The sequence below is a fragment of the Ictidomys tridecemlineatus genome, chromosome 2 (assembly GCF_052094955.1).
Source record: "Ictidomys tridecemlineatus isolate mIctTri1 chromosome 2, mIctTri1.hap1, whole genome shotgun sequence".
In the NCBI taxonomy this organism is placed as follows: domain Eukaryota; kingdom Metazoa; phylum Chordata; class Mammalia; order Rodentia; family Sciuridae; genus Ictidomys; species Ictidomys tridecemlineatus.
In genome coordinates this window covers 23,368,669-23,390,593 of record NC_135478.1, presented here as the reverse complement: position 1 = coordinate 23,390,593, position 21,925 = coordinate 23,368,669, and the positions used below count along the sequence as shown (strand labels likewise).

Sequence of the window (21,925 nt, the reverse complement as noted above, 5' to 3'; positions counted from 1 at the left end):
AGCTAACAGTTCTCAGTATCTTCAGTGTAAAATTGAAATCTTAGCACTTTGGCTCATTTTTTAATTGATCTACAGAGTAGATCATAGTATGTCTGTTCTGTTACAGGATTATGTAAAGGCATTAGCATATGCCAAGGATAAGGAACTTGTAGCATCAGCTGGGTTGGACAGACAAATATTCCTTTGGGATGTGAATACTCTAACAGCATTGACTGCCTCAAATAACACTGTCACAAGTAAGGTGTTTGAAAAAAATTTCTTTGAAAGTGATCTGAGTTGACATAAATAAAGAATGGTTTATAAAACATCTTTGATAGGTTTGCATCGAGACAGTGGTTCATATTTTGAGAGTGCTTCTACCTACAGCGTTCTAGCCCCCAAGAGTATGATTGAGCAACAAGGAGATAGTTCCTCACTGCAGTCTAAACATGGTAACTTCTCCAGGTGTAACCTGGTTATTTTTTGTACATGTGCATGTCTTAGCTCCCTAGCTAAAGTATAAATCCCTGCGGGGTAGAAAAATCTGTTTTATCACTACTTTGTATCCCACAGGATTGCCTGGCTTAGACCCACAGGTATTTTTGAAGGAAATGGTGATTTCCTGACAAAATAGTCAGTTTTCTGATTTAAAAGTATTACCATATATTAAGAGCTTTTGAGTTAACGACCAAAATGGAAAGTACAGGGGCAAAGAAACAGAAAAAAAAAAATGTTTCCAGTGCCAGTCGAGAAGACCATTTCAGAGTAGCCCTAAAGAATCAGCCTATTTCAGAAGAGCCCAGGGAGGATAGGATTGTTTTAGAGGTAATTCAGAGATATTCACAACAGTTTAATAGTGCAGCAGTTTAATCAAATAATAGATCTCAGGTTGTCACCTTAGACTTATGCAAATCTGGATTTGAAATTGAACATGACACTTGACCCAACCTCCTAGAGCCCTCTAGGGCAGATGTCAGAGGGGACTTGTAGGAGCACATTTTTAACATAGCTTGGACTGGAAGAACTATGTTCAAGACATGGACTCGGACTATCTGGAACTCCATATTACAGGTCCAACTTGTCATGAATCAGTGGAGTGCTCACAGTGACTTAGCCAAAATTGTTCTAATGTAACCTAGTATATGCCAAGAAGGGCAAGTTGGGAGATTGGTACATATAATTCCTTGAATATCGTTTTACCAACCAGGAAATATATAAACTCTATGTTTCTCTTATTACCCTTGATTTTTTTCACCTGTATACCTTCTCAGTGATTGAGAAGCTAGACCCTGCTGGGGCCTGTCCTGTCATTGGGCTCTGTCTGTATGTGAGGCCTTTCTCAAAGAGACACTAAAGAGGAGGGAACAAAGCAATAGAAAGAAGATTGTTACTAGGTCAGAGACTAGGCTTAGTGGATAAAGCTTCTGCTATTGTTGATATGTCTTTCTTAGAACTCTTTAGAGATGATATCACAAGTTTTTTTAAGATTATAGAAATAATACTAACACTAGTCAACATTTATTGAATACTTACAAGTAGGCATTTTTCTAAACACTTCACATGTACTAACTCTATTACTGATCACTTCTCAGTATGTTTATTTATTGAAGGATTATGATCATACTGTATAGATAATTTTATATGCAACTATTTTCACTTTGGTAATACTGAGTTCTGAATCAAAGGGGCATTTAACATGATTCTTGCCATTAAGCACTACCTTTGTTTTTTGTCTAAATTGGTATATGAAAATGGTATTTTGTTTTGATTTGCATTTCCTTGAATAATAGTGAGTTTGGGCATTTTTTCCATATACTGGCACATGTATATCTTTGAAAATGCATTCTTTATGTGGATGGTTTTTAAATAATAGTGCAATTCAATTTAGCCAATATTTATTGAGCTAAATATTTATTGAGTGCTAATTGAGCACTTATGTACATTCAAATCTGGGAAAGATATGAACTTTGATAATAATACTATGGTTTAGAATTATCTCCATTGTTGGTAGATTTCTTTTCCTTAAAGTATTCATAAAGATAAGATTCTCTAAACTGAATAATCAGACTTATAATTTTTTGCTGACTAATAACTAAACAGCTGATGATTTTTTGTTAACATTTAATTCCATTTGTCCTCAATAGCTTCTTCTTTAAGTGGGAACAAAGATTCCATTTATAGCCTTGCCATGAATCAACTGGGAACAATCATTGTATCGGGGTCCACAGAGAAGGTAAGGGGAGCTTAAAGAGTATGTTTGAACATAAGAAAACAAATCAAAATATTTTGATCTATGTAATTATTAAATATTTGGTTAGTGGTTTTGCCTTGAGGATGCTAAAAGAAAGGTGTTTGAATTTATGAGTACATAACTGTATGACTACTATGTATGTGGTAAAGTGGGTGGGGAGGTTGTGTAATTTCTGACATAAGAAAGGCTTTCCTAAGGTTAGGAGCCTTAGCAGTTATTGGCTAAAGCAGTATTTCCTTCTCAGAATTTAAAGGTCATATTTAAAAAGTCATCAATTATTTAAATTTGATTATGTATACACTCAGTTTGTGTAATATTCTCTTAAAATTCACAGGTTTTAAGGGTATGGGATCCAAGAACATGTGCAAAACTAATGAAGCTTAAAGGGCACACAGACAATGTAAAAGCATTGCTGTTGAACAGAGATGGCACACAGGTATGCAGTTTCACCTTACTAATGACCTTGTCAGAAATTTCCCTGTTTTCTATACTATTGCACAGGTTGATTTGAACGAAAAGCCACACATAAATTGTGGCCTAATATTTATAGTTCTTTATTGCACATATAGTAATCTTCACTTAAAACTCTTCTATTTGGAATTACTTTTAATAAAGGCAAAAGAAGAATTTCTTTAGAAAAGATCTACTGCTGACAAGTGTGTATAATTATGATGCATACAAGCTAAAATAGCTAAAAAATGTTACCTGCATAAAGCAGAAGGAAGGTTTGGTATTGAATGTTTTACACCATTATATAAAGTAGGAAACCTCACAATAGTCTGACTTGGGCAGATTTCGTCAGTTGACTATGTAGTCTGTAAATTTAATTTTCTAACAATGTTTAGAGTTAACATTTTAAAGAAAAACACATTAGTAATGTTTGAACATTAGCTCTGTTGGCTACATACTTTGCAAATTAGAAATCTGAATTAAAGATTAGAGATGAAACTAATGAAATAGAGAGTAAAAAAAAATAATACAAAGGATCAATATATTGACAAGTTGGTTCTTTGAAAAGATAAAGATTGATAAATACTTAACCAAGCAAACCAAAAGAAAGAAAGAAGACCCAAATTAATAAAATCAGAGATGACTTCCAGATATACTGAAATCCAGATCATCATTAGGGACTACTTTGAAAATCTGCACTCCAATAAATTAGAAAATCCAGCAGTGGACAAATTTCTAGACAAAAGTGACCTACCAAAATAGAACCACAGGATATAGAAGACCTAAACAGACAAGTGACAAGCAATGAGACTGAAGCAGTAATAGAAAGCTTTCCAACCAGTAATGGACTCTAAGCTGAATTCTCCCAGACTTTTAAAGAAGTTCTAATGCCATTGCTCCTCAAATTATTCCATGAAATAGAAAGGAGTGGGGAACACTTCCAAATGCATTCTATAAATCCAGTATCATCTTGAGACCTAAATCAGATAAAGACACATCAAGGAAAGAAAACTACAGACCAATATTCTTTTGGGGGTTAAGGGTAACTGGGGATTGAATCTGGGCACTCTACATTGAGCCACATCCCCAGCCCTATTTTGCATTTTATTTGGAGACACGGTCTCATTCAGTTGCTTAGTGCCTTGCTTTTGCTGAGACTGGCTTTGAACTCACAGTCCTCTTGTCTCAGCCACCCAAACTTCTGGGATTACAAGCATGTGCCACCATGCTCAGCCAGACCAATATTCTTGATGAATATAAATGCAGAAATCCTTAATAAAATGTTAGCAAATGCTATTCAACAACACATTAAGAAGCTTGCATCATGAAGTTGGTTTTATTTTAGGGATGCAAGGATGGTTCAACATAGCAAATCAATAAATGTAACATCACATAAGTAGAATCAAAGATAAATATCACATGATTATCTCAATAGATGAACAAAAAGACAGAATTCAGCACCTGTTCATGATAAAAACAGTGAAGAAACTAGGGATAGCAATAACTTACCTCTACATTGTAAAGGGTGTATATGACAAACTCAACATCAAAGTGAGTGGGGAAAACTAAAAGCATTTCCTCTTCAGGAACTGGACAAAGATGTCCACTCTCCTCACTCCTATTTAACATAATACTTGAAATTTTAGCCAGAGCAATTAGGCAAAGTACTGGGATAATGGATACAAATAAAAGAAGTCATATTATCTCTGCCTGTTGATTTCAGTCTTATATCTAGAAGATCCGAAAAGCTTCACCAGAGACTCCTAAAATTAATAAGTTCAGCAAAGTAGCAGGACATAAAATTAGCATACAAAAATCAGTAGCTTTTCTATATACCAGTAGTGAATCTGCTGAAAAAGAAATTAGGAGAACAAATCATATAGAGAATAAAATACCCAGAATTGCCAAAGCAATTCCAAGGATAAAACAATGCTAGAGACATCATGATACCTAGTTTTAAGTTTTAATATATACCACGGAACCATGTAACTAAAATAGCATGGTTCTGGATTAAAAGTTGTTGTTTTTTGTAATCCTGGTCGCTCACTCTGGGAGGCTGAGGTAGGAGGATTGCAAGTTCAAGACCTGCCAGGGCAACCCAATGAGACCCTATCTCAAAATAAAACAAAAAGTGCTGGAGATGCATCTCAGTGGTCGAGCATCCATAGGTTCAATCTCCAGTACTCCCCACCCTGCCCCCAATAAAAAAGAAGAAAAAGTGGTTGCTCTCAGGGAGCCTTCTCTTTTTTGTCTTAGAATACTTATGACCATCAGAAATTATTTTGTGGGCTGGGGTTGTGGCTCAGCAGTAGAGCGCTCGCCTCGCACGTGCGAGACCCTGGGTTCGATTCTGAGCACCACATACAAAAATAAAGAAGTGAAATAAAGGTGTTGTGTCAACTAAAAACTAAATAAATTTAAAAAAAAAAGAAAAGAAATTATTTTGTGTTTTCTACCAGGATTGATAGAACTCTTGTGTTTTCTGCTTCCAGTTGCACACTCAGAGTTTGGACCATATCACTTTTCTGTTGCAAATTGCTGAGGCACCAGGACTTTAAGCCATCTCATTTGTCTTTCTTTGCCTCTTTGAGTTGTTAGACTTTACTTTCTGCAGATGTGTAGTCTAGGATCAAAGATCTGAGGGATCAAAACTTTACTGATTTCATTGCTGCCTCAGAGCAGCACCTCCTCCTGGAATGGGGAGCCCCTCTTTGGCTCCCATCCCACAGAATGCCAGTTCTCCCACACACAGGTTGAAGGTCTGCTTATAAACTTTCCCCTGACAGTTTGTTGGTTAGTTTCTCAGTTCCCTTGTAAAGTAGTTGAAGTAGGAGAGAACTCTGATACTCCTTAGCAATTTGTGGATTCTCCTAGTATATTCATTTAATTAAGCTTGCCCAGAGTGCTAAAGTTACAAGGCAGGCCAGTAAATCTTTAACATTCCCTAAAACCTCATCTATTCAAGCACCTTCTAAATCATGAATGCCCTAATTATCTTTTCTTTGAAGTTCTTTTCTTACTTAATTTCATACTCCAGCAACAGGAGTTGCTTGCTCCTTAGGGCCATTCTTTTTCCCAAGGAAATGAAGTTTTTATCCTCTTTGCAAATCTCCACGGTAACTGGTCCAGAACACTAAGCATGCTGAATGTGAATGTAGGGTGGCTAATTCTGCCTGTTTCTGTTAGACTCACAGTGTGCTTGGCCCTAATTTGTGTGCTACCAACCTCTATGTCATTGACTCTTCTGAACTTTCAGAAATTGTTAGAATTACTAATGTTAATTCACTTGAGGCTCATGTAGAAAGTGTCCAAGGTCACAGAGAGTGAGTGATAAGCCTGGAACTAGATCTTGCTTCTACTGGATGTTAAGAATCTGGAGCCATGAGAGAAGGAATAAGATGTGGCTCCAGGACTCCAAAAGGCATGCTGGCCTAATGCAGTGTTTGTCAAGCTTAGGGTACATTGGAATTACCTGTATAGTCTGTTAAACCCTACTGCTCCTCATTAGGTCTGTATGGGACTCAAGAATTTACTTTTTTTTTTTTTTTTTTTTTTTGCATTCAAAGCTCAAGGCTAGAGAAGGAATTTAAAAGATTGTACAGAACTCTTAAGAGATCTGTTCAATCTTTTTTCTTCTTTTTTAAAAATATTTATTTTTTAGTTATAGGTGGACACAATATCTTTATTTTTATGTGGTGCTGAGGGTTGAACCCAGTGCCTCACACATGCTAGGTAAGCACTCCACCTCTGAGCCACAATCCTAGCTGCACCCCTTTTTTATTGTTCTTTTTATATATTAGTGAAGTAGATAAAGTGGAATGAAGGAAAGGGAGGAGGTATGGGTTAGGGAAAGACAGTGGGATGAATCTGACCTAACTTCCCTATGTACATACATGAGTATTTCACAGCGAATCTCACTATTATCACCATCCACAAGACCCTAATTTTAAAAAAAAGTAATAATAACTATAAGTAAATAGCAGAAAGATCAATAGGGTAGAGGGAAGGGAACAGACAGGGTGGGAGAAAGGGAGAGAAGAGGAATGTACTGAGGACTGAATTAGAACAAATTATATTGCATGCTTTTATATAATTATGTCAAAATAAAGAATTTACATTTTTAACAAGTTGCCAGGAAGACTGATGCTGCTCAGGCCACTGCCATTTATCTTCAGCTGTTTTTAAAATCCATCTCCCTGCTGGGTGTGGTGTTGTACACCTAAAATCCTATTTGGGAGACTGGGGCAGGGATTTGGCAAGTTCAAGTCCAGCCTGGGCAACTTAGCAAAACCTTATCTCAAAACAAACAAACAAAAACCATCTTCCTCCCTTAGTAATAGAGCTTCAGAACAGGACTCGCCTGTAGGATTTACAGGTAATCAACAGATGGCCAAGTAGAGAGAACAAAGGCAGTTTTGCTGAGAGTATCCCTTCCTTGATCATGAACTGTTGGCCTTTGGTCATTTCAGACTAGTAGATGCCTGTCAGGAGCCTTTATCAGAGAGAAATGCAAGTTACTAAATATGTGCACTTGACTATGTAGAGTCAGTAGAAAACCATACACAAGGTACAGGAAAGCAAGAGCTTCTTAGTTAGGTCTCACCTTTCTTTTATTTGTTTGCAGTGCCTCTCTGGTAGTTCTGATGGAACAATTCGTCTTTGGTCTCTTGGCCAACAGAGATGTATAGCAACATACCGAGTCCATGATGAAGGTGTTTGGGCTCTGCAGGTCAATGATGCCTTCACACATGTATATTCTGGAGGAAGGGACAGGAAGATTTATTGTACTGACTTAAGAAACCCTGATATTCGAGTGCTAATTTGTGAAGAAAAAGCACCAGTACTCAAGGTATGTCATATATTATAGTTTTACAATTAAGGTTGTTGAACTTATCAGCCAAGTATACCAAAGTCTGTGTTAAAACATGAATCAACTGTGGGATTGAACAAAAGATCTTTTATCATAGGTAGAACTTGACAGGGCAAAGAAGAGTAGGCACCTGTTTGGATGGAAGAGTGTCGTATAGATACCTGGGCGGGTGGCATGTTAGTGCTGGAACAGTTTTATAAGTCACCTGTGACTTCTCAGGTTTGTCAGTGATGCACAGCCCTCCCACTGGTGAATTCTAGTGTGGTTATCTCTTACTTCCTGACTGTTCTGTCTGACCTGTCCTTAGGTGGGGTGTGAGCAGTTAAGGATACTGTGAGCAGACAATAAAATAGGGGAGGTCTGGGAAATGTGTCCACAGTCTTAGGAGTAAGGAGGTAGACAAAGTATTCCTAAAGAAGAAGAGAGAGCAAGCTTCTTCGTACTCCACAGAGCATTTCTGATAATCAGGATCTGTGATATGAGCAAAAGGGGACCCAAAGTAGATGGTAACTGTAATGGACCAGTAATCCTTTGTAGAAGCAAAGAGTTGAGTCTGAACTGATAATAATACATAGCTTGTGGACAGGCAGCAGATTGATGGATAGAGACAAGCCTGGAAGAGAAATACTCTGCCAGAATCTCTTGACCATGAAGAAGTGACTAAAAGAATTTGGGACAAACATAACCATATATTTTAAAAAGCATTACTTTGAACTAAGATGGATTCCTGGCTACCAGCCGTGTTTCCACTGCTCCCGACCTGTGCTTTCTAGTATTGGAAGAATAGTGGATAAATGTAAAGTAATGATTGCACTTATGTAATATACATACATGCATATAAGGTTATTTATATGTGTGCAGCATTTTAAAAATACAGAAGTATATGTGGTAATTAATTCCTGATGTTCCGTTCTTAAGTGAGGGTACTCTTGACTTTTGCTGTGTTCTTACTGTGGTTTTTTTTTTTTAATTACATTTTCAAAGAAAAAAGAAATATATTTCCTTGTTATTAAGAAAGAGCATAAGGGCTGAGGATAAAGCTCAATCGGTAGAGTGCTTATCTTGTATGCACAAGACCCTGGGTTCAAACCTCAGTACCAGTACCACAAAAAAAAAAAAAAAAAGAAGAAGAACGTAAAAACTAGAGTAGCAAAAACAAAATTATAAAACATCTTCATTCTTTCGACTATATCCATTTAGGTCCCTCAAATTACCCACACTTAAAACTTTCATTCCTAATTAGAATAAGTTATATTCTATATATGTATAATTTTTCAGAATATATTATACTGTCATGTATAACCAAAATAAATAAATTGAAAAAAAAGAGATGATAGGCAGCTATATTAGAAAGGGAGAAGTAAAATTATCTCTCTTCATAGATGATAGCATCTAATATGTTGAAAACCCTAAAGATTCTATCACCAAAACAAAAAGAAAAAATCATTAGTACTAATAAGTGGAGCAAAGTCACAGGATATAAAATCAATGCATAAGCTGGGCATGGTGGAGCATGCCTGTAATCCCAGTGGCTTGGGACCTGAGACAGGAGGATCACAAGTTCAAAGTCAGCCTCAGCAATAGCAAGGCACTAAGCAACTCAGTGAGACCCTGTCTCTCAATAAAAAAATACAAAATAGGGCTGGGGATTTGGCTCAGTAGTCAAATGCCCCTGAGTTCAATCCCTGTTACCCACCACCACCCCCAGGAAAAAAAATCAATGCATAAAAATCAGTTGAGCATCTATACAGTAACAGTGAACAATCTGAAAAGGAAATTCTGAAAACAAATCCATTTATAATTGTGCCAAAAGAATAAAATACTTAGAAATAAACCTAAAAAAAAAATCTTTCAGCTGCTGTTTTCCTGAGAAGTTCCTCCTACTACACTTTTATAGGACTATGAATTCCTTTAGCAAAGAGACTCCTTATTCTGGTCATCTGAGCTTTTAATATGTCCCTTATGTAGTGAACTTCCAATTGTTAGAACAAATGAGTTGATATTTAATAATGTGTTAGCTGAGCCTGGCAGTTCATGACAGTCGACTTTCCTTGAAGCAATATTTTTGTGCCTTGTTTTCAGATGGAGCTTGATAGATCAGCTGATCCCCCTCCTGCAATCTGGGTTGCAACAACTAAGTCTACAGTAAATAAATGGGTAAGTGAGCCACTGAATTCCTAGCAAAGGTTTGCAAATATTTGGTTTATTAACATGGACCTTCCAGATACCAGTAGCAAGTGCTTAGTATGAACCTGACTTTTAGTTTGTCTCTGAGTAGCGGCAAAAACCTGAAAGCCCCTGTGAATGTAGGTGTGATCCTGAGGGTCATTCTAAAGTTAGTAGTCTAATCAAAACCATGATACCCTTGTCATGAGCCAGCATAAATGTCTGATGTGCTTAGAATAGGCTCTGTTGCCTGATAAAGCCAGCTTCCAGCCTCATAAAGCTGCATTGGAAAATAGGCCATCCAGGTACCAGCAAGGCAGATCCTCATCAAGATTCTTATCTTTCTACATCTTAAGAGAAAGCATAAAATTGTGCTTTCACATATATGTCCTTTTTCTTCTTAGCATGAAGAACAGGAATAAAAATAGAATAACAGGGATAGAAGTCATCTAAAGTACCATTAATTTGAAATCTTAAAGAAGATTTAAGTTTTCTTACATATCAGACTATTTGGAGATTACAAAGGAAAGGTTGTTTGTGTTTATTCCTGTTTATATTCAGGTCAAATTCCCTTTCAGAATACTTATAAAAATTTTTATTTATCTTGTCTAGCTTTCCTTGTACCAATTTGTGATCAACATAATTTTACCTGGAAGAGTATTCCTGCTTTCATGCCTAGTTTTTTCTCCGATAAGATGATATTCCCTCTTTAATATTTATTTTTTAATGATGGTACTGTGACTAAATATTTTTTGGTAGTTGTTCTAGTTGTTGAAGTTTTCTAATTTGCTTGTATTTTAGATTTATTTTTCTTAGACTGGCAAAGCATGTAAAACAGAAAATGATTAAACAACAAATTTTGTTCCTTTAGACATTGAAGGGAATTCATAATTTTAGAGCCTCGGGAGATTATGACAACGACTGTACAAATCCTATAACTCCCCTTTGTACACAGCCTGACCAGGTTATTAAAGGTGAGTAGGAAACTGAAAGGTATCATACTTTTTATTGAAGTTAATGATAGTTACTAAAAGATTGACAAAAACAAAGGTAATGATCTTTCTATAAATTTAATTTTGATAAACACAAAAGACTATTAATGTATGGGTTTATTTTTTAGTTATTTTTTAAAATGCTACTTAGTGACTAAAAATGGGTGTTTTGAATTTATTAACATGTATTAATAGTACATATTAATGGGGCTTAGTGTGGTAATACATGAATACAGCAAGCACTAATCAAATCCAGCTTCCCTTTATCCACTATCATTTGCCCCTTCCCAGCCTCTAATAATCACTATTTTATATTTGGGGTCACCTTTTTTTTTTTTTTAACTTCCATATGTAAGAGAGAACATGAAATACTTGTACCTATGTCTGAATTACTTCATTTACCCTAATGTCCTCCAGTTCCATTAATTTTGCTGCAAATAATAGAATTTCATTCTTTATGACTGAATGATATTCCATTGTATGTGTGTGTATGTGTACATCTACAGCATACCAGAGAGATAACCTTAATGCCCATGTTTATGGCAGCACTATTCTTGAGTTAATTTTTAGGTCCAGCAGCAGAATAGCTCGGGTAAAACAGAAGCCTCTCTGAAAAGTGTATAGGGTTTAATGTGTTCTTTTGGCACAAGTCAGAAAAGACATATGTAGCCCTCAAATTCTACATACTTCATCTGGTTGTGGCAAGAAGCAGAATATGTTTAATGTGTTAGAGCTTGGGATTAGAATCCTAGGCAACACATTTCTCTTTTGTTTCTAGATGTTTGAGCTTCTGCCTTTAGAGTAGGGTATCCCTGCAGGAAGTGAAAGAGAGAAGGAGATGGGGACCAATTCAGAGATGACCTCTCATTATTTGAACTTTACTTGTGAATAAAACTGTTGGCTCTCAAAATTCTACAGTGGTAGTAAATAGCCCCATGAAGTGAAGAGCTCTTTAATCTATATTCTGTTATTAAATCAGACAATTTTTTCTTTGTTTATAAATTCAAATAATGAAACATAAGTAATTGATTGACCTTAAAGTTCCTTGGGTATATTATATAATCTTTGGACTTGACTTCTCCTTTTTGATAGCTCATACGGTTAATGTTTCTATTATATGCCAATTAATAATTACTGCCATAGTGTGAATTTAATCATGAAAGGATTGTCTCGCTAATTGTGTTTTTTTCCCCTTTAGGGGGTGCAAGTATTATTCAGTGCCACATTCTTAATGATAAGAGACATATATTAACCAAAGATACCAATAATAATGTGGCATATTGGGATGTATTGAAGGTAAGTATCTTTTTTGGATTAAATATAGCTTGTTGTTTCATGTTCCCCCTTTATATTTCCTTTTACATACATGATAATTAAGATAAAATTATTTAGGAGTGGATTCTTAATATGTTTGTATTAGATAAGGTGATAGTTTTATCTTTTTAAGCACCTAAATTGTTTGAAAGAACCATTTTCTCTGATTAGTGTATTAGTATCCATGCTGTCTTACCTAAAAATGAACACATTTGAAGTTTTTCATTGTTTATACTGTTGATTTTTTTGGCTGGACAGTTCCTTGGTGTGAGAGAAAGCTGTCATGTGAACTGCAGAAGGTTTAGCAGTATCCCTAACCTCTGCCCACTAAATGCCAGTATTTCTACCCCATTCAAGTTGTGACAGCCAAACTTATCTCCAGATATTACCAAATGTTTGGAGAGATGTTTGGAGAGAAGGAGGAAGAAGGATACAAAATAACCTCAGGTTAACACCCACTGGGGTGCACAAAGTAAGTTTGACTCTTTCTTTAGATTTATAACCATTATTGTGGGTGGCAGTTGCAATCCTGGGTCACATTGTCCTCATCCTTTGGGATAGTTGAAGTGCATTAAGCTGTTCACCCACATTCTAAACAGCACTGAAGAATTGGTAGACAGATTGAAATTGATTTCCTTTGAAAATTCTGCCAAGTGTCCCTTCTTAGGGTTCTTGGTGTATTTGTTCAACAGATATTTCCTGGATTGAGTGAATAGTGTGGGTAAACAATTATGTTTGAGGGCCATAAATGATGGAAAAGGGTAGGAGGGACTAAAGAAATGAAATGTGAAAACCTTAAAGAATAAACAGATTATACAATAGCCTGTGAACAAGGCAGTTACAGCTGCATAAGTCAGCAGAGCATCATGGTGGGGAAAGCATTTGAACAAGGGCTTAAAGATGTCCTGAAGATGGCTTATGGAGGTAGGGAATTTCAAGAAGTGGAGGGAATGACAGAGGTATTGGTTAGGGGAGGCACATGCTTTATTTAGATCAAGATAAACAGTTTTGTTTATAAGGGAGTAGTGGAGGTATAAGGATAAAATGTGACACTTAAGTCATTTCCCAAAGAGTCTTAAGTTGCAGGTCCTGGAGTTGACCTTTCTCTGGTACTCCCTAAAGAATCTAGATAATTTTAGAGCAAAAAAATATCTAGTTCAGAGTAGTAGTTGTATATGTAATAGGAAACTGTCAGCCAGAAGATGGTTCTTAAGCATATGATTTTAGAATAGAATTTTTGGCCTGACCATTGCTTTTTCTTCCTGTAGGGCAGCTATGTGGGAGTTCATTATGAAACAGTTGCTGGGTGAAATGCCTTCTGAACAAGAGGCCTTAGTTACTTGACTGGAAAGTTTAATTGAGGCAGGCACTAAAGGTCTGATCTGGTTTTCTCTATGGTGGAGAGATGCTTTTCAGAAAGATAGAGCTGTATCTTTATTTCAAAGGGGTCCCATGGTGATTAGGAGGATCTAAGGCTTCCCTAAGAAACTCATCAGCAGAATTTTTGATTCCTCTCTTTGTTAGTCCACATGGCCTGAGTTCTGTCTTATGGCTGGAAATTGCCTCATGCTGCCCAGCACCTAATTGTTTTACAAACACCCAAGAGAATCTGATCAGACAAGCTGCTCTTTGAGAGGACCCATCCATTTTCTGCCTATGGGTCTATTACCAACTCTTGGTCTTGTTAGCTGATGCCTGAGTAGGGTCTTGCTATGTGAGTAGGAGAAAGTTCTACTTAGATGGGTACCTGAGCTAGCATGCACCATGGTGGCATTTCTATGTGCCTTATAGTTTCCTACGTCCAGATACTACACCTTGGAGTTTTGATGTCAAATTATGGGGTATAATAAGCATGACATTAAACAGTGAAGGGAAGTTAAGAGTGTTTAGGAACAATAGAGCTGCCTTCTACTCTTGACTCTGCCAGCTACTAGCCAAGCGATCTATAGAATATGCTGAACTTCTCTAAACTTAGGTCTCCATTCCTAAAATGTGGAGGTTACCTATTTCTTGATGATGTCAAGGGGATGTTCAGTAATTTTTTTATTTATTACAGTGTCTTGCATATACTACTTTAGGAGACTGTTGCACTAATACAGGTGAAAGGTGGTATTTGTCTAGACTGGGGTGGAAATAAGGGGGATGCAAAGAATGAGGCAGTTTGGAGGAAAGGGGGAAGCAGGGAAGCAGGATGAGTCGGATTGAACAGTTTGGTGAGTGAGTGAAAGTGATATTGGGAATATAAGATGGAAAATGGATTGAGGAGAGAGTGACATGCTGAGAAAGAGGGTGGATTTGAGTGTATATGAGAGCTGGGTGGAAGTGTCTGGTGGGCCGACAGCTGTACAATCTAATGTGTAGGTTAAAGAACTGAGCTGGATTAACAGTTCAGCAGTTAGCAGCTTGTAGATTGCAACTGCTGTCATAGGAAATGCAGGAGTTTCCAAGAGCTATGACTAGACTGATTAGAGAATAATTCAGTTATCACTCTTGTCAGGAATGTTGGAAAAAGGAAGCACAGAGATGTGTGATGAAAGGGGATAAGAAGACCCAGCTTGAGAACATGGAATATTTCAGAAAGGAACTTGTAACCACAAGTTGCATCAACCAGCTGAGAGTTCATTTAAGATAAAGACACTAACATGCATGTTAATTTAACCAATAAAAGGGATAGTCTTGGGGAAGTCTTACAGGCACAAGCCAGATGGGATGGGTTCAGTAATAATTGGTAGATAAAGAAAGGGGAATCTGAGGAGAAATAATCTTCGAAGAAATTTGAGTTTGCAGGGAATGGGGATACAAGAAGAGGCAATAGCTAGAGGATTAGGAGTAAGAGGGCCAAGGGAATGTTTTATTTGTTTAGGGTTTTTGGTGTTTGGGAATTTTTAAGATGGAACAATTAACGCATGTTTCACTACTCATGGGGAGAAGCCGGTAGACACATAAGGTCCCAAGAAGCAAGAGGTGAAGAAAATCAGAGCACACCCAGAATGGACACAGTTTTCTTTGCACCAACAAGAATGGTACCAGAAAGTAAAGGCAATTCTGTCAAGATTCTTCTTTTTTTGAGAAGAAGTTAGAGGCATTTGGGCTTAGAGATGTGGGGGAAGTGGAAAGGTCTGAGATAGGGTGATAGTAGAGATTTGACAAACTTATATGGAGAACTGACTTTGGAAACAGAACAAAAATCCCAGGTAGTAATAAGGATCCAGTTAAGGTTGGCGACTGTGGATTTACAATGGCAATATGATCAGGGAATTGAGAGGCCAACATGTCATATGCACTATCCATGTAGATGTTGATATTGCCAAGATGAAGGCAAGAACTTGAGATGGGCTGGAGAACAGCGAGCTAGGGCTCGAGTCTCCAGTGAATGAGACTGGCCATGGTGGTGCTAGATGAAGCAAGGGAAAGTTATTCAGTTGACTACAACTAAATGTCATAGGCATCAGAGAAATAGTAGTGTTTTACATGACGATGGTGAAGTAAGGGTCTCCGTGTGGCCCTGAGGAGCAGTGGAATGCGGAGAGTAAGTACAGTCTCCCTCTGAGAAGATGATTGATGAAGTGGAACCCTCAGCAAAAAAAAAAAAACAAGTTGTTGCTGAGTGGCAGAGATGAAGGGAACATTCCAACATGGTTCAGAATTGAAGTGAGCTGTATCTGGAAATGCCTCTTGGCAACAGAGGAAGTTAAGGGGATGCTTTGGGGAGCATACCTATTTAAGAAATTAGAGAAGGAATAGGGAAGGACTGTAATGGTCAAGAAAGAGAAACTTCAAAATTACTGCCTCTGTTAGCCGTTTTCTAAAGGTAACTTCAAAGTTCTTTCAAAGCACTTTTAGTAACTTATTTTGGATTTCTTTACTTTCATTTGATATTGCTTCCAGATAAGTGGTGGTATGTTATATTAGTGACAGAAAAAATTAAATTACCTCCCCCCACCACGATAAAAGAATATTTTCAGGATCTTTTTTTTTGAGTAGGAAGTTGTGCCAGGGATTGAACTCAGGGGCACTCAACCACCAAGCCACATCCTCAGTCCTATTTTGTATTTTACTTCGAAACAGGGTCTCACTGAGTCACTTAGTGCTTTCCTTTTTGCTGTGGCTGGCTTTGAACTCATGATCCTTCTGCCTCAACCTCCTAAGCAATTGAGATGACAGGTGTGCACCACTGCACCTGGCTTATTTTGTGGGTTTTTTTTTCTTTTTTTTTTAAATATTTATTTATTTATTTATTTTTATGTGGTGCTGAGAATCGAACCCAGTGCCTTTCCTGTGCGAGGCAAGTGTTCTACCACTGAGCCACAGCCCAAGCCCTACTTTATGGGTTTTTAAATTAAAATTTTTAATAGCAGCAGATAGTTATTTAAAGGAAATTGCCTTGAGATTCAAAAACAACTGATGCATTCTTTTCAAATTATATTTTGGAGTCTATTTCATTTAAATAAATGTGAAAATTGTAAATTTTTGAGTAGTAATGTAAGAATCAAATCAATTCATCACTTAACATTGATTATTATACTTTATTTTTTAATGTATAGGCATGCAAAGTTGAAGATCTGGGAAAAGTGGATTTTGAAGATGAAATTAAGAAAAGATTTAAAATGGTATATGTGCCAAATTGGTTCTCTGTAGACTTAAAAACAGGGGTAAGTTAATTATGGCTCTTTGTGTAATTTGAGACAGTTGGAGATTTCTAAATAACTCATAATTATTCTTAGGGTTTTGTATTTTTAAAAGTGAGAAAAGAATTTTTCATATTAATACTTACAAATTGCATTTTAAATGCCTTTGGTATCTCAGTAAACTAAATTGTAGTGTTGTTGAAGCACAAATACATTTTGATTCTTGAATCTATGGCTTAGCACTTTAGTCAACTAGTACAAATAAATAAAGGTTTAGAGACTTATTTGAAGAATATATTCAAGTGGAATGGGATGATCAGTTTTTTCTTTTGACAGATGCTGACTATTACTTTGGATGAGAGTGACTGTTTTGCTGCTTGGGTTTCTGCAAAAGATGCTGGTTTCAGCAGCCCTGATGGGTCAGATCCAAAATGTGAGTTAAGTGCCTTTCCTTCTCTTTCTCCTTCCACAGGCGAAAGTACAGCTGTGTTGTTTTTGCTATCTATTTGTCTTTGTACAGAGTCCCTTATGTTTTATCAGTTATGTCACTAATATGGTATGTAGAAACAGAGGTAGAAATATAGACATAGATGCTTAATGTATGTAGATACAGTTTTAGCAGCTTCTTATGGAATTAGCCCTTTAAAGAATGTGATTCTTATTTTCATTTGTTTTTGAAGAGTGGCTACTTAGAATAACCATGTAAAGTATTTGTCCTATGTCATCATTACTTTAAACTTTTTTTTTTTTTTGCTATCAGGGATTGAACTCAGGGGCACTCGGCCACTGAGCCACATCCCCAACCCTATTTTGTATTTTATTTAGAGACAGGTCTCACTGAGTTGCTAAGCACCTCGCCATTGCTGAGACTGGCTTTGAACTCGTGATCCTTCTGTCTCAGCCTCCTGTGCTGTTGGGATTATAGGCGTGCACCACCATGCCTGCTATAAACATTTTAAGATAAAATTTTAACAGGTTTGACAAATACTTAAGTCTCGATTTTAAATATCATGGGTATTGGTTTAAGAATTTAACATCAGAATATTTTTATTTCGGGGGGCTGGGGATGTGGCTCAAGCGGTAGCGCGCTCGCCTAGCATGCGTGCGGCCCGGGTTCGATCCTCAGCAGCACCACATACCAACAAAGATGTTGTGTCCGCCAAGAACTAAGAAAAAATAAATAAATGTTAAAATTCTCTCTCTCTCTCTCTGTCCCCCTCTCTCTCTCACTCTCTCTTTAAAAAAAAAAAAAAAAAAAAAAAAGAATATTTTTATTTCTTCTATTTCTAGGTTATAACTAATTAATTCTCTTAACTTTTTTGCAGTGAACTTGGGAGGACTTTTACTCCAGGCGCTCCTAGAATATTGGCCTAGAACACATGTGAATCCAATGGATGAAGAAGAAAATGAAGTAAACCATGGTTAGTGTTTTTATATTTAGAAAATTGATTAAGAGTTACTCAGGACCAAAGGTACTTAAACTATTTGCTAAAATGTGACATAATAAATATTTGTGGTATGCCCAAATAATTGTCTTCCCTTCTGCATCTTAAAGTGGGAGTGTCCATCCAGTCTTAGCTGAGACTGAGATTACAAGAGAGCAGACCACTGTTTGGTGTGGCTTTTTGTGAGTGAGACTGCTCAAGATAGGTAAAATTGTAATACCCACTACGCATGCAAGTGAAATTTGCCTTAAAACTACCCACCTTAGCAAGCTTATTCCACAAATATTCCTCAGAGTGTATGTGACCTGAATCTACCACCCAGATAGCGAATTAACTATACCAGAAAGCCAGCGTTGTTATTGCATAGTCATACTTCACATTGGTGTGAAATGTTGGTACTTAGCCTGATGATCTACCTGATTTTGACTCAGATAGCATTCTAATTCAGAAGCAGTAAGGTAAGTGTGTATGTGTGAAGAATTGATGTCATGAAGTACATTCAAATGGCATGTGTGCCACAGACAATGGCAATAACTTTTTGTGGGCAGCAGAGGAGAATGTATTTTGAAGGTATGCAATTTGGTTAAAGGAAGGGGAAAGAAAGAACAAACTTAGAATTTCACATGTCACGTGTAACTGCAGCTGTTTGAGGAGTCTCTGAGTCCCAGCTCCTGGGGGTGACTCTGCTGATGCCTCTCACCAACCACCAGGAATAAGCAGCAATGGCAATGGCGAGCACCACTTTTCATGAACTTCATTCTGGCCTACATATTGATCCATAGTGATTTGTGCAATTTAAATTTCTCAGGGTGATGACATGCTTCATCTTCTCTCAAAACCAGTCTGCAACCAGCAGCTCAGGAGGCCAAGACAGAAGGATCTTGAGTTCAAAGCCAGCCTCAGCAAAAGCTAGACACTAAGCAACTCAGTGAGACCCTCTCTCTAAATAAAATACAAAATAGGGCTGGGGATGTGGCTCAGTGGTTGAGTGCCCCTGAGTTCAATCCCTGGTACCAAAAACAAAACAAAACAATAACAACAACAACAACAACAACAAAACAGACTACCAGTCTGCAGGTGTCTCTTTCAGAGAGCTCACTAACCCATCATGGAGTCTTTTTTTTTACTTCACTTGGCCCACTTCTCTCCCTGTCATAATTGTACCATGAACTGGAAGCCAGACAAACTAATGGAAGATCTTTTCTACAGAGGGTCAAGAAAACTAGGTTCTGGTGTGAGCTCTGCTACTTGTCAATTATGCCGCTCTGAGCAGGTTATTTCTAGTTAGGATTGTCTCAGAGGCTCAAATAAACTGTGAGGATTAAGCAATCAAAAAACAGTACTTCTTGGATCCAGGCTGTAGGTGGAGCAGTAAGGAAGAAATCACCAAAACACCCTACACCATTCTTAGGATCAAGCTGTCATGTTAAAGGCAGGGCAAAGCCTGCCCACCTCCTCTTCCAGAGCTCAGGTCACTACACACTCCACCTGTCTTGGAATCTCCTGTGACACCTGCATCCTGCTCAGTGGATATGTTGGCATTATTTGAAAATTGCATTGTGAACAGCTTGAGTATTCAGAGGCCGTTAGCAAGTTGCAGGGGGCTTAATAAAGATAAATGGGTATAGTGGACTCTGTCCTTCCGGGTCTGATGTTCTGGTAGGATGGAGAGCTACATACTAGAGCATTTTGTGATGAGAGAGAAGTGTGGGTGCTGTGAGAGAAGTTGCAGAATGCTATAGGATTTCAGAAGGTGAGATTGCTACCAATTTTATTCAGAGTCATGTTCATGAAAGAGAATTCTGCCATTCACTAGGGCTACCATTAAACATATTGTTTTTCCTTGTAGAAATTTTTCTGAGGTTGGTTTTTCTACCAAATGCCAAAAAAACAAATACAGATCTTTTATAAACAGAAGTCCTAGACTTCCTTGTGGCTGAAGTAGCTGGTTATGTTCAAAACAGAATCTCAAACATTTAACTCCACTTTTATTAAAATCTTGCAGTATAGTCATTTCTCATGAGGTACAACACAAATTGTTTCTTATTTTCAGGAATTCAGCTTTGTTTTTGACCTTTATTTGTAATTCTGACTGGGTTAAAGGACTTTTGACTCTAAAAATCTTACTGTGTTTGAAGCCCGTGGAAGTAAAAGGCTTTGAGTCTGTGTTTCTAGCATTGCTAACTCTGGATAATGACACAATCTGCATCTTTTCCTAGTAAATGGGGAGCAGGAGAACCGAGTGCAGAAGGGAAATGGATATTTTCAAGTACCACCACACACACCTGTAATCTTTGGTGAAGCTGGAGGCCGCACGTTGTTCAGGTATGGGTAAAGAAGGACCAGAGGCCTTGCCTGAGAGAGCATCCCTTTTGCTAAGACGTATTGACTCAGACGGGTGTTAGAAGTTACTTGTTACTAACTTCTAGGAATGTCGGGAATTTAGAAGTTTTTCCACTTTCATGAGATAGTTAACCATCTGATGCCATCAGACTACATTCTATCTGAGGTGGCCTCTGGTGTTGGGACCAGGTAGATATCCTGCCCCCAGGCAGCACCTCTGGTGGTTTCTGCAGGAAATTCTTACTTTGCCAGTATGACTGCCAGGGTCAGGGAACCTATGGCATCACCACATGTCACTGCCCATAGGAGAGCATCAGAGTAGACCAGGCAAGGAATGCTGGGCGGCTCTAGAACTGATGTGCCCAGCACTGGCCTACCCTGGGGTGCCAAGCAGTCCTTTGTGAGGCCCTTCAGGCTACCAGCAGGACTGTGGTGGACCCAAATGCAAGAGTTCGCTAGTCCTCTCTGGGTCCCAGAAGTAAGAATGCTAATCTTGCCCTTGAGCCTTGCATTCTCTCCCTTTATGGTGGTTTCTTGAAAGTGATCACCAAAAATATCCTGCCTATGAAGACCTGTGGCACTGGCACAGGCCTTTCTTGAGTGCTTTGCTTACACTGTTTTCTTATTGTGCCCCAAGGACTTAGAGACGCAGCTATAGTGTATGCCTGGCCTCAGGCGCAGAGGGCCTGGGGTTCAAGCCAGTGCCCAGGTTCACTGAGTCCTGTGCCTGCTGCGCTTCATTTCCTCGCTGTCAAGTAGGGATCATCCTCAGTGAGATCTAGGCAGGTTCCTCCCTCTAATGTTGATTAGTATTGATCATGTCATCTGTGCTTGTTGTGTTACTCACTACCTAATGGGTTGTGTTTAGGCTGCTCTGCCGAGATTCCGGGGGTGAGACTGAGTCGATGCTTCTCAATGAGACAGTGCCACAATGGGTAATTGACATCACTGTGGATGTAAGTGTCCTCTACTCAAACTTTGCCCTTTTATTTTTTTCCAATTCATAAAAATAAGAACTGCTTTAGACAATGTGATCTTAAATTTAATAAAAGCTAGATTTACAAGTAGAATTCCATCTGCTTCCTTACCGTTCCAAAGTTGCAGAAGTAGTATTGATAATTATTTATTTCTGTTTTTATTGGATTTTAATTATAACAATATATGCTTATTTAACAAAATATTAAATGAATGAAGTGAAATGCCTGTCTCTTCTCCCCTCACTCCTCGCCATTCACTTCCTATTTTTTCCTATTTTAACAAGTGTTAATAGGTTAATGTAGAGCTTTCAGTACTTTTGTTTCATTGCATACACAAGTATATATTATTTGCATATATGTGTGTATAGTTCAATTTATTTTGCACAAAATATCTTTTAAAACTGTTCTGCAACTTTTTTCACTTAAAAATGTATCATGAACATATTTTCATGTCTGTACTTACAGATCGTTCCCTTTTGATGACTGCATAGTATTCCATTGTGTAAATGT

The 21,925-nt window shown here is 37.7% G+C and overlaps 1 protein-coding gene across 7 annotated transcripts in view; it reads left to right on the top strand.

Moving 5' to 3' along the window:
- Nucleotides 1–21,925, top strand: part of Wdr48 (WD repeat domain 48) — a 43,868-nt gene that overhangs the window by 16,004 nt on the left and 5,939 nt on the right. For 3 of the 7 annotated variants that reach the window (XM_078038108.1, XM_078038109.1, XM_078038107.1), the window contains exons 5-17: nt 107–236; nt 2,124–2,212; nt 2,565–2,666; nt 7,305–7,529; nt 9,633–9,707; nt 10,588–10,690; nt 11,907–12,004; nt 12,405–12,494; nt 16,567–16,674; nt 16,987–17,083; nt 17,976–18,071; nt 20,315–20,420; nt 21,307–21,394. In XM_078038108.1, coding sequence (XP_077894234.1) covers nt 107–236; nt 2,124–2,212; nt 2,565–2,666; nt 7,305–7,529; nt 9,633–9,707; nt 10,588–10,690; nt 11,907–12,004; nt 12,405–12,494; nt 16,567–16,674; nt 16,987–17,083; nt 17,976–18,071; nt 20,315–20,420; nt 21,307–21,394 — 1,407 coding nt within the window. Of the gene's footprint in view, nt 1–106; nt 237–311; nt 432–2,123; nt 2,213–2,564; nt 2,667–7,304; nt 7,530–9,632; nt 9,708–10,587; nt 10,691–11,906; nt 12,005–12,404; nt 12,495–16,566; nt 16,675–16,986; nt 17,084–17,975; nt 18,072–20,314; nt 20,421–21,306; nt 21,395–21,925 lie in introns of those variants that run through there. The other 4 variants (XM_005317392.5, XM_040290033.2, XM_040290032.2 and 1 more) reach the window with 3 other exon arrangements.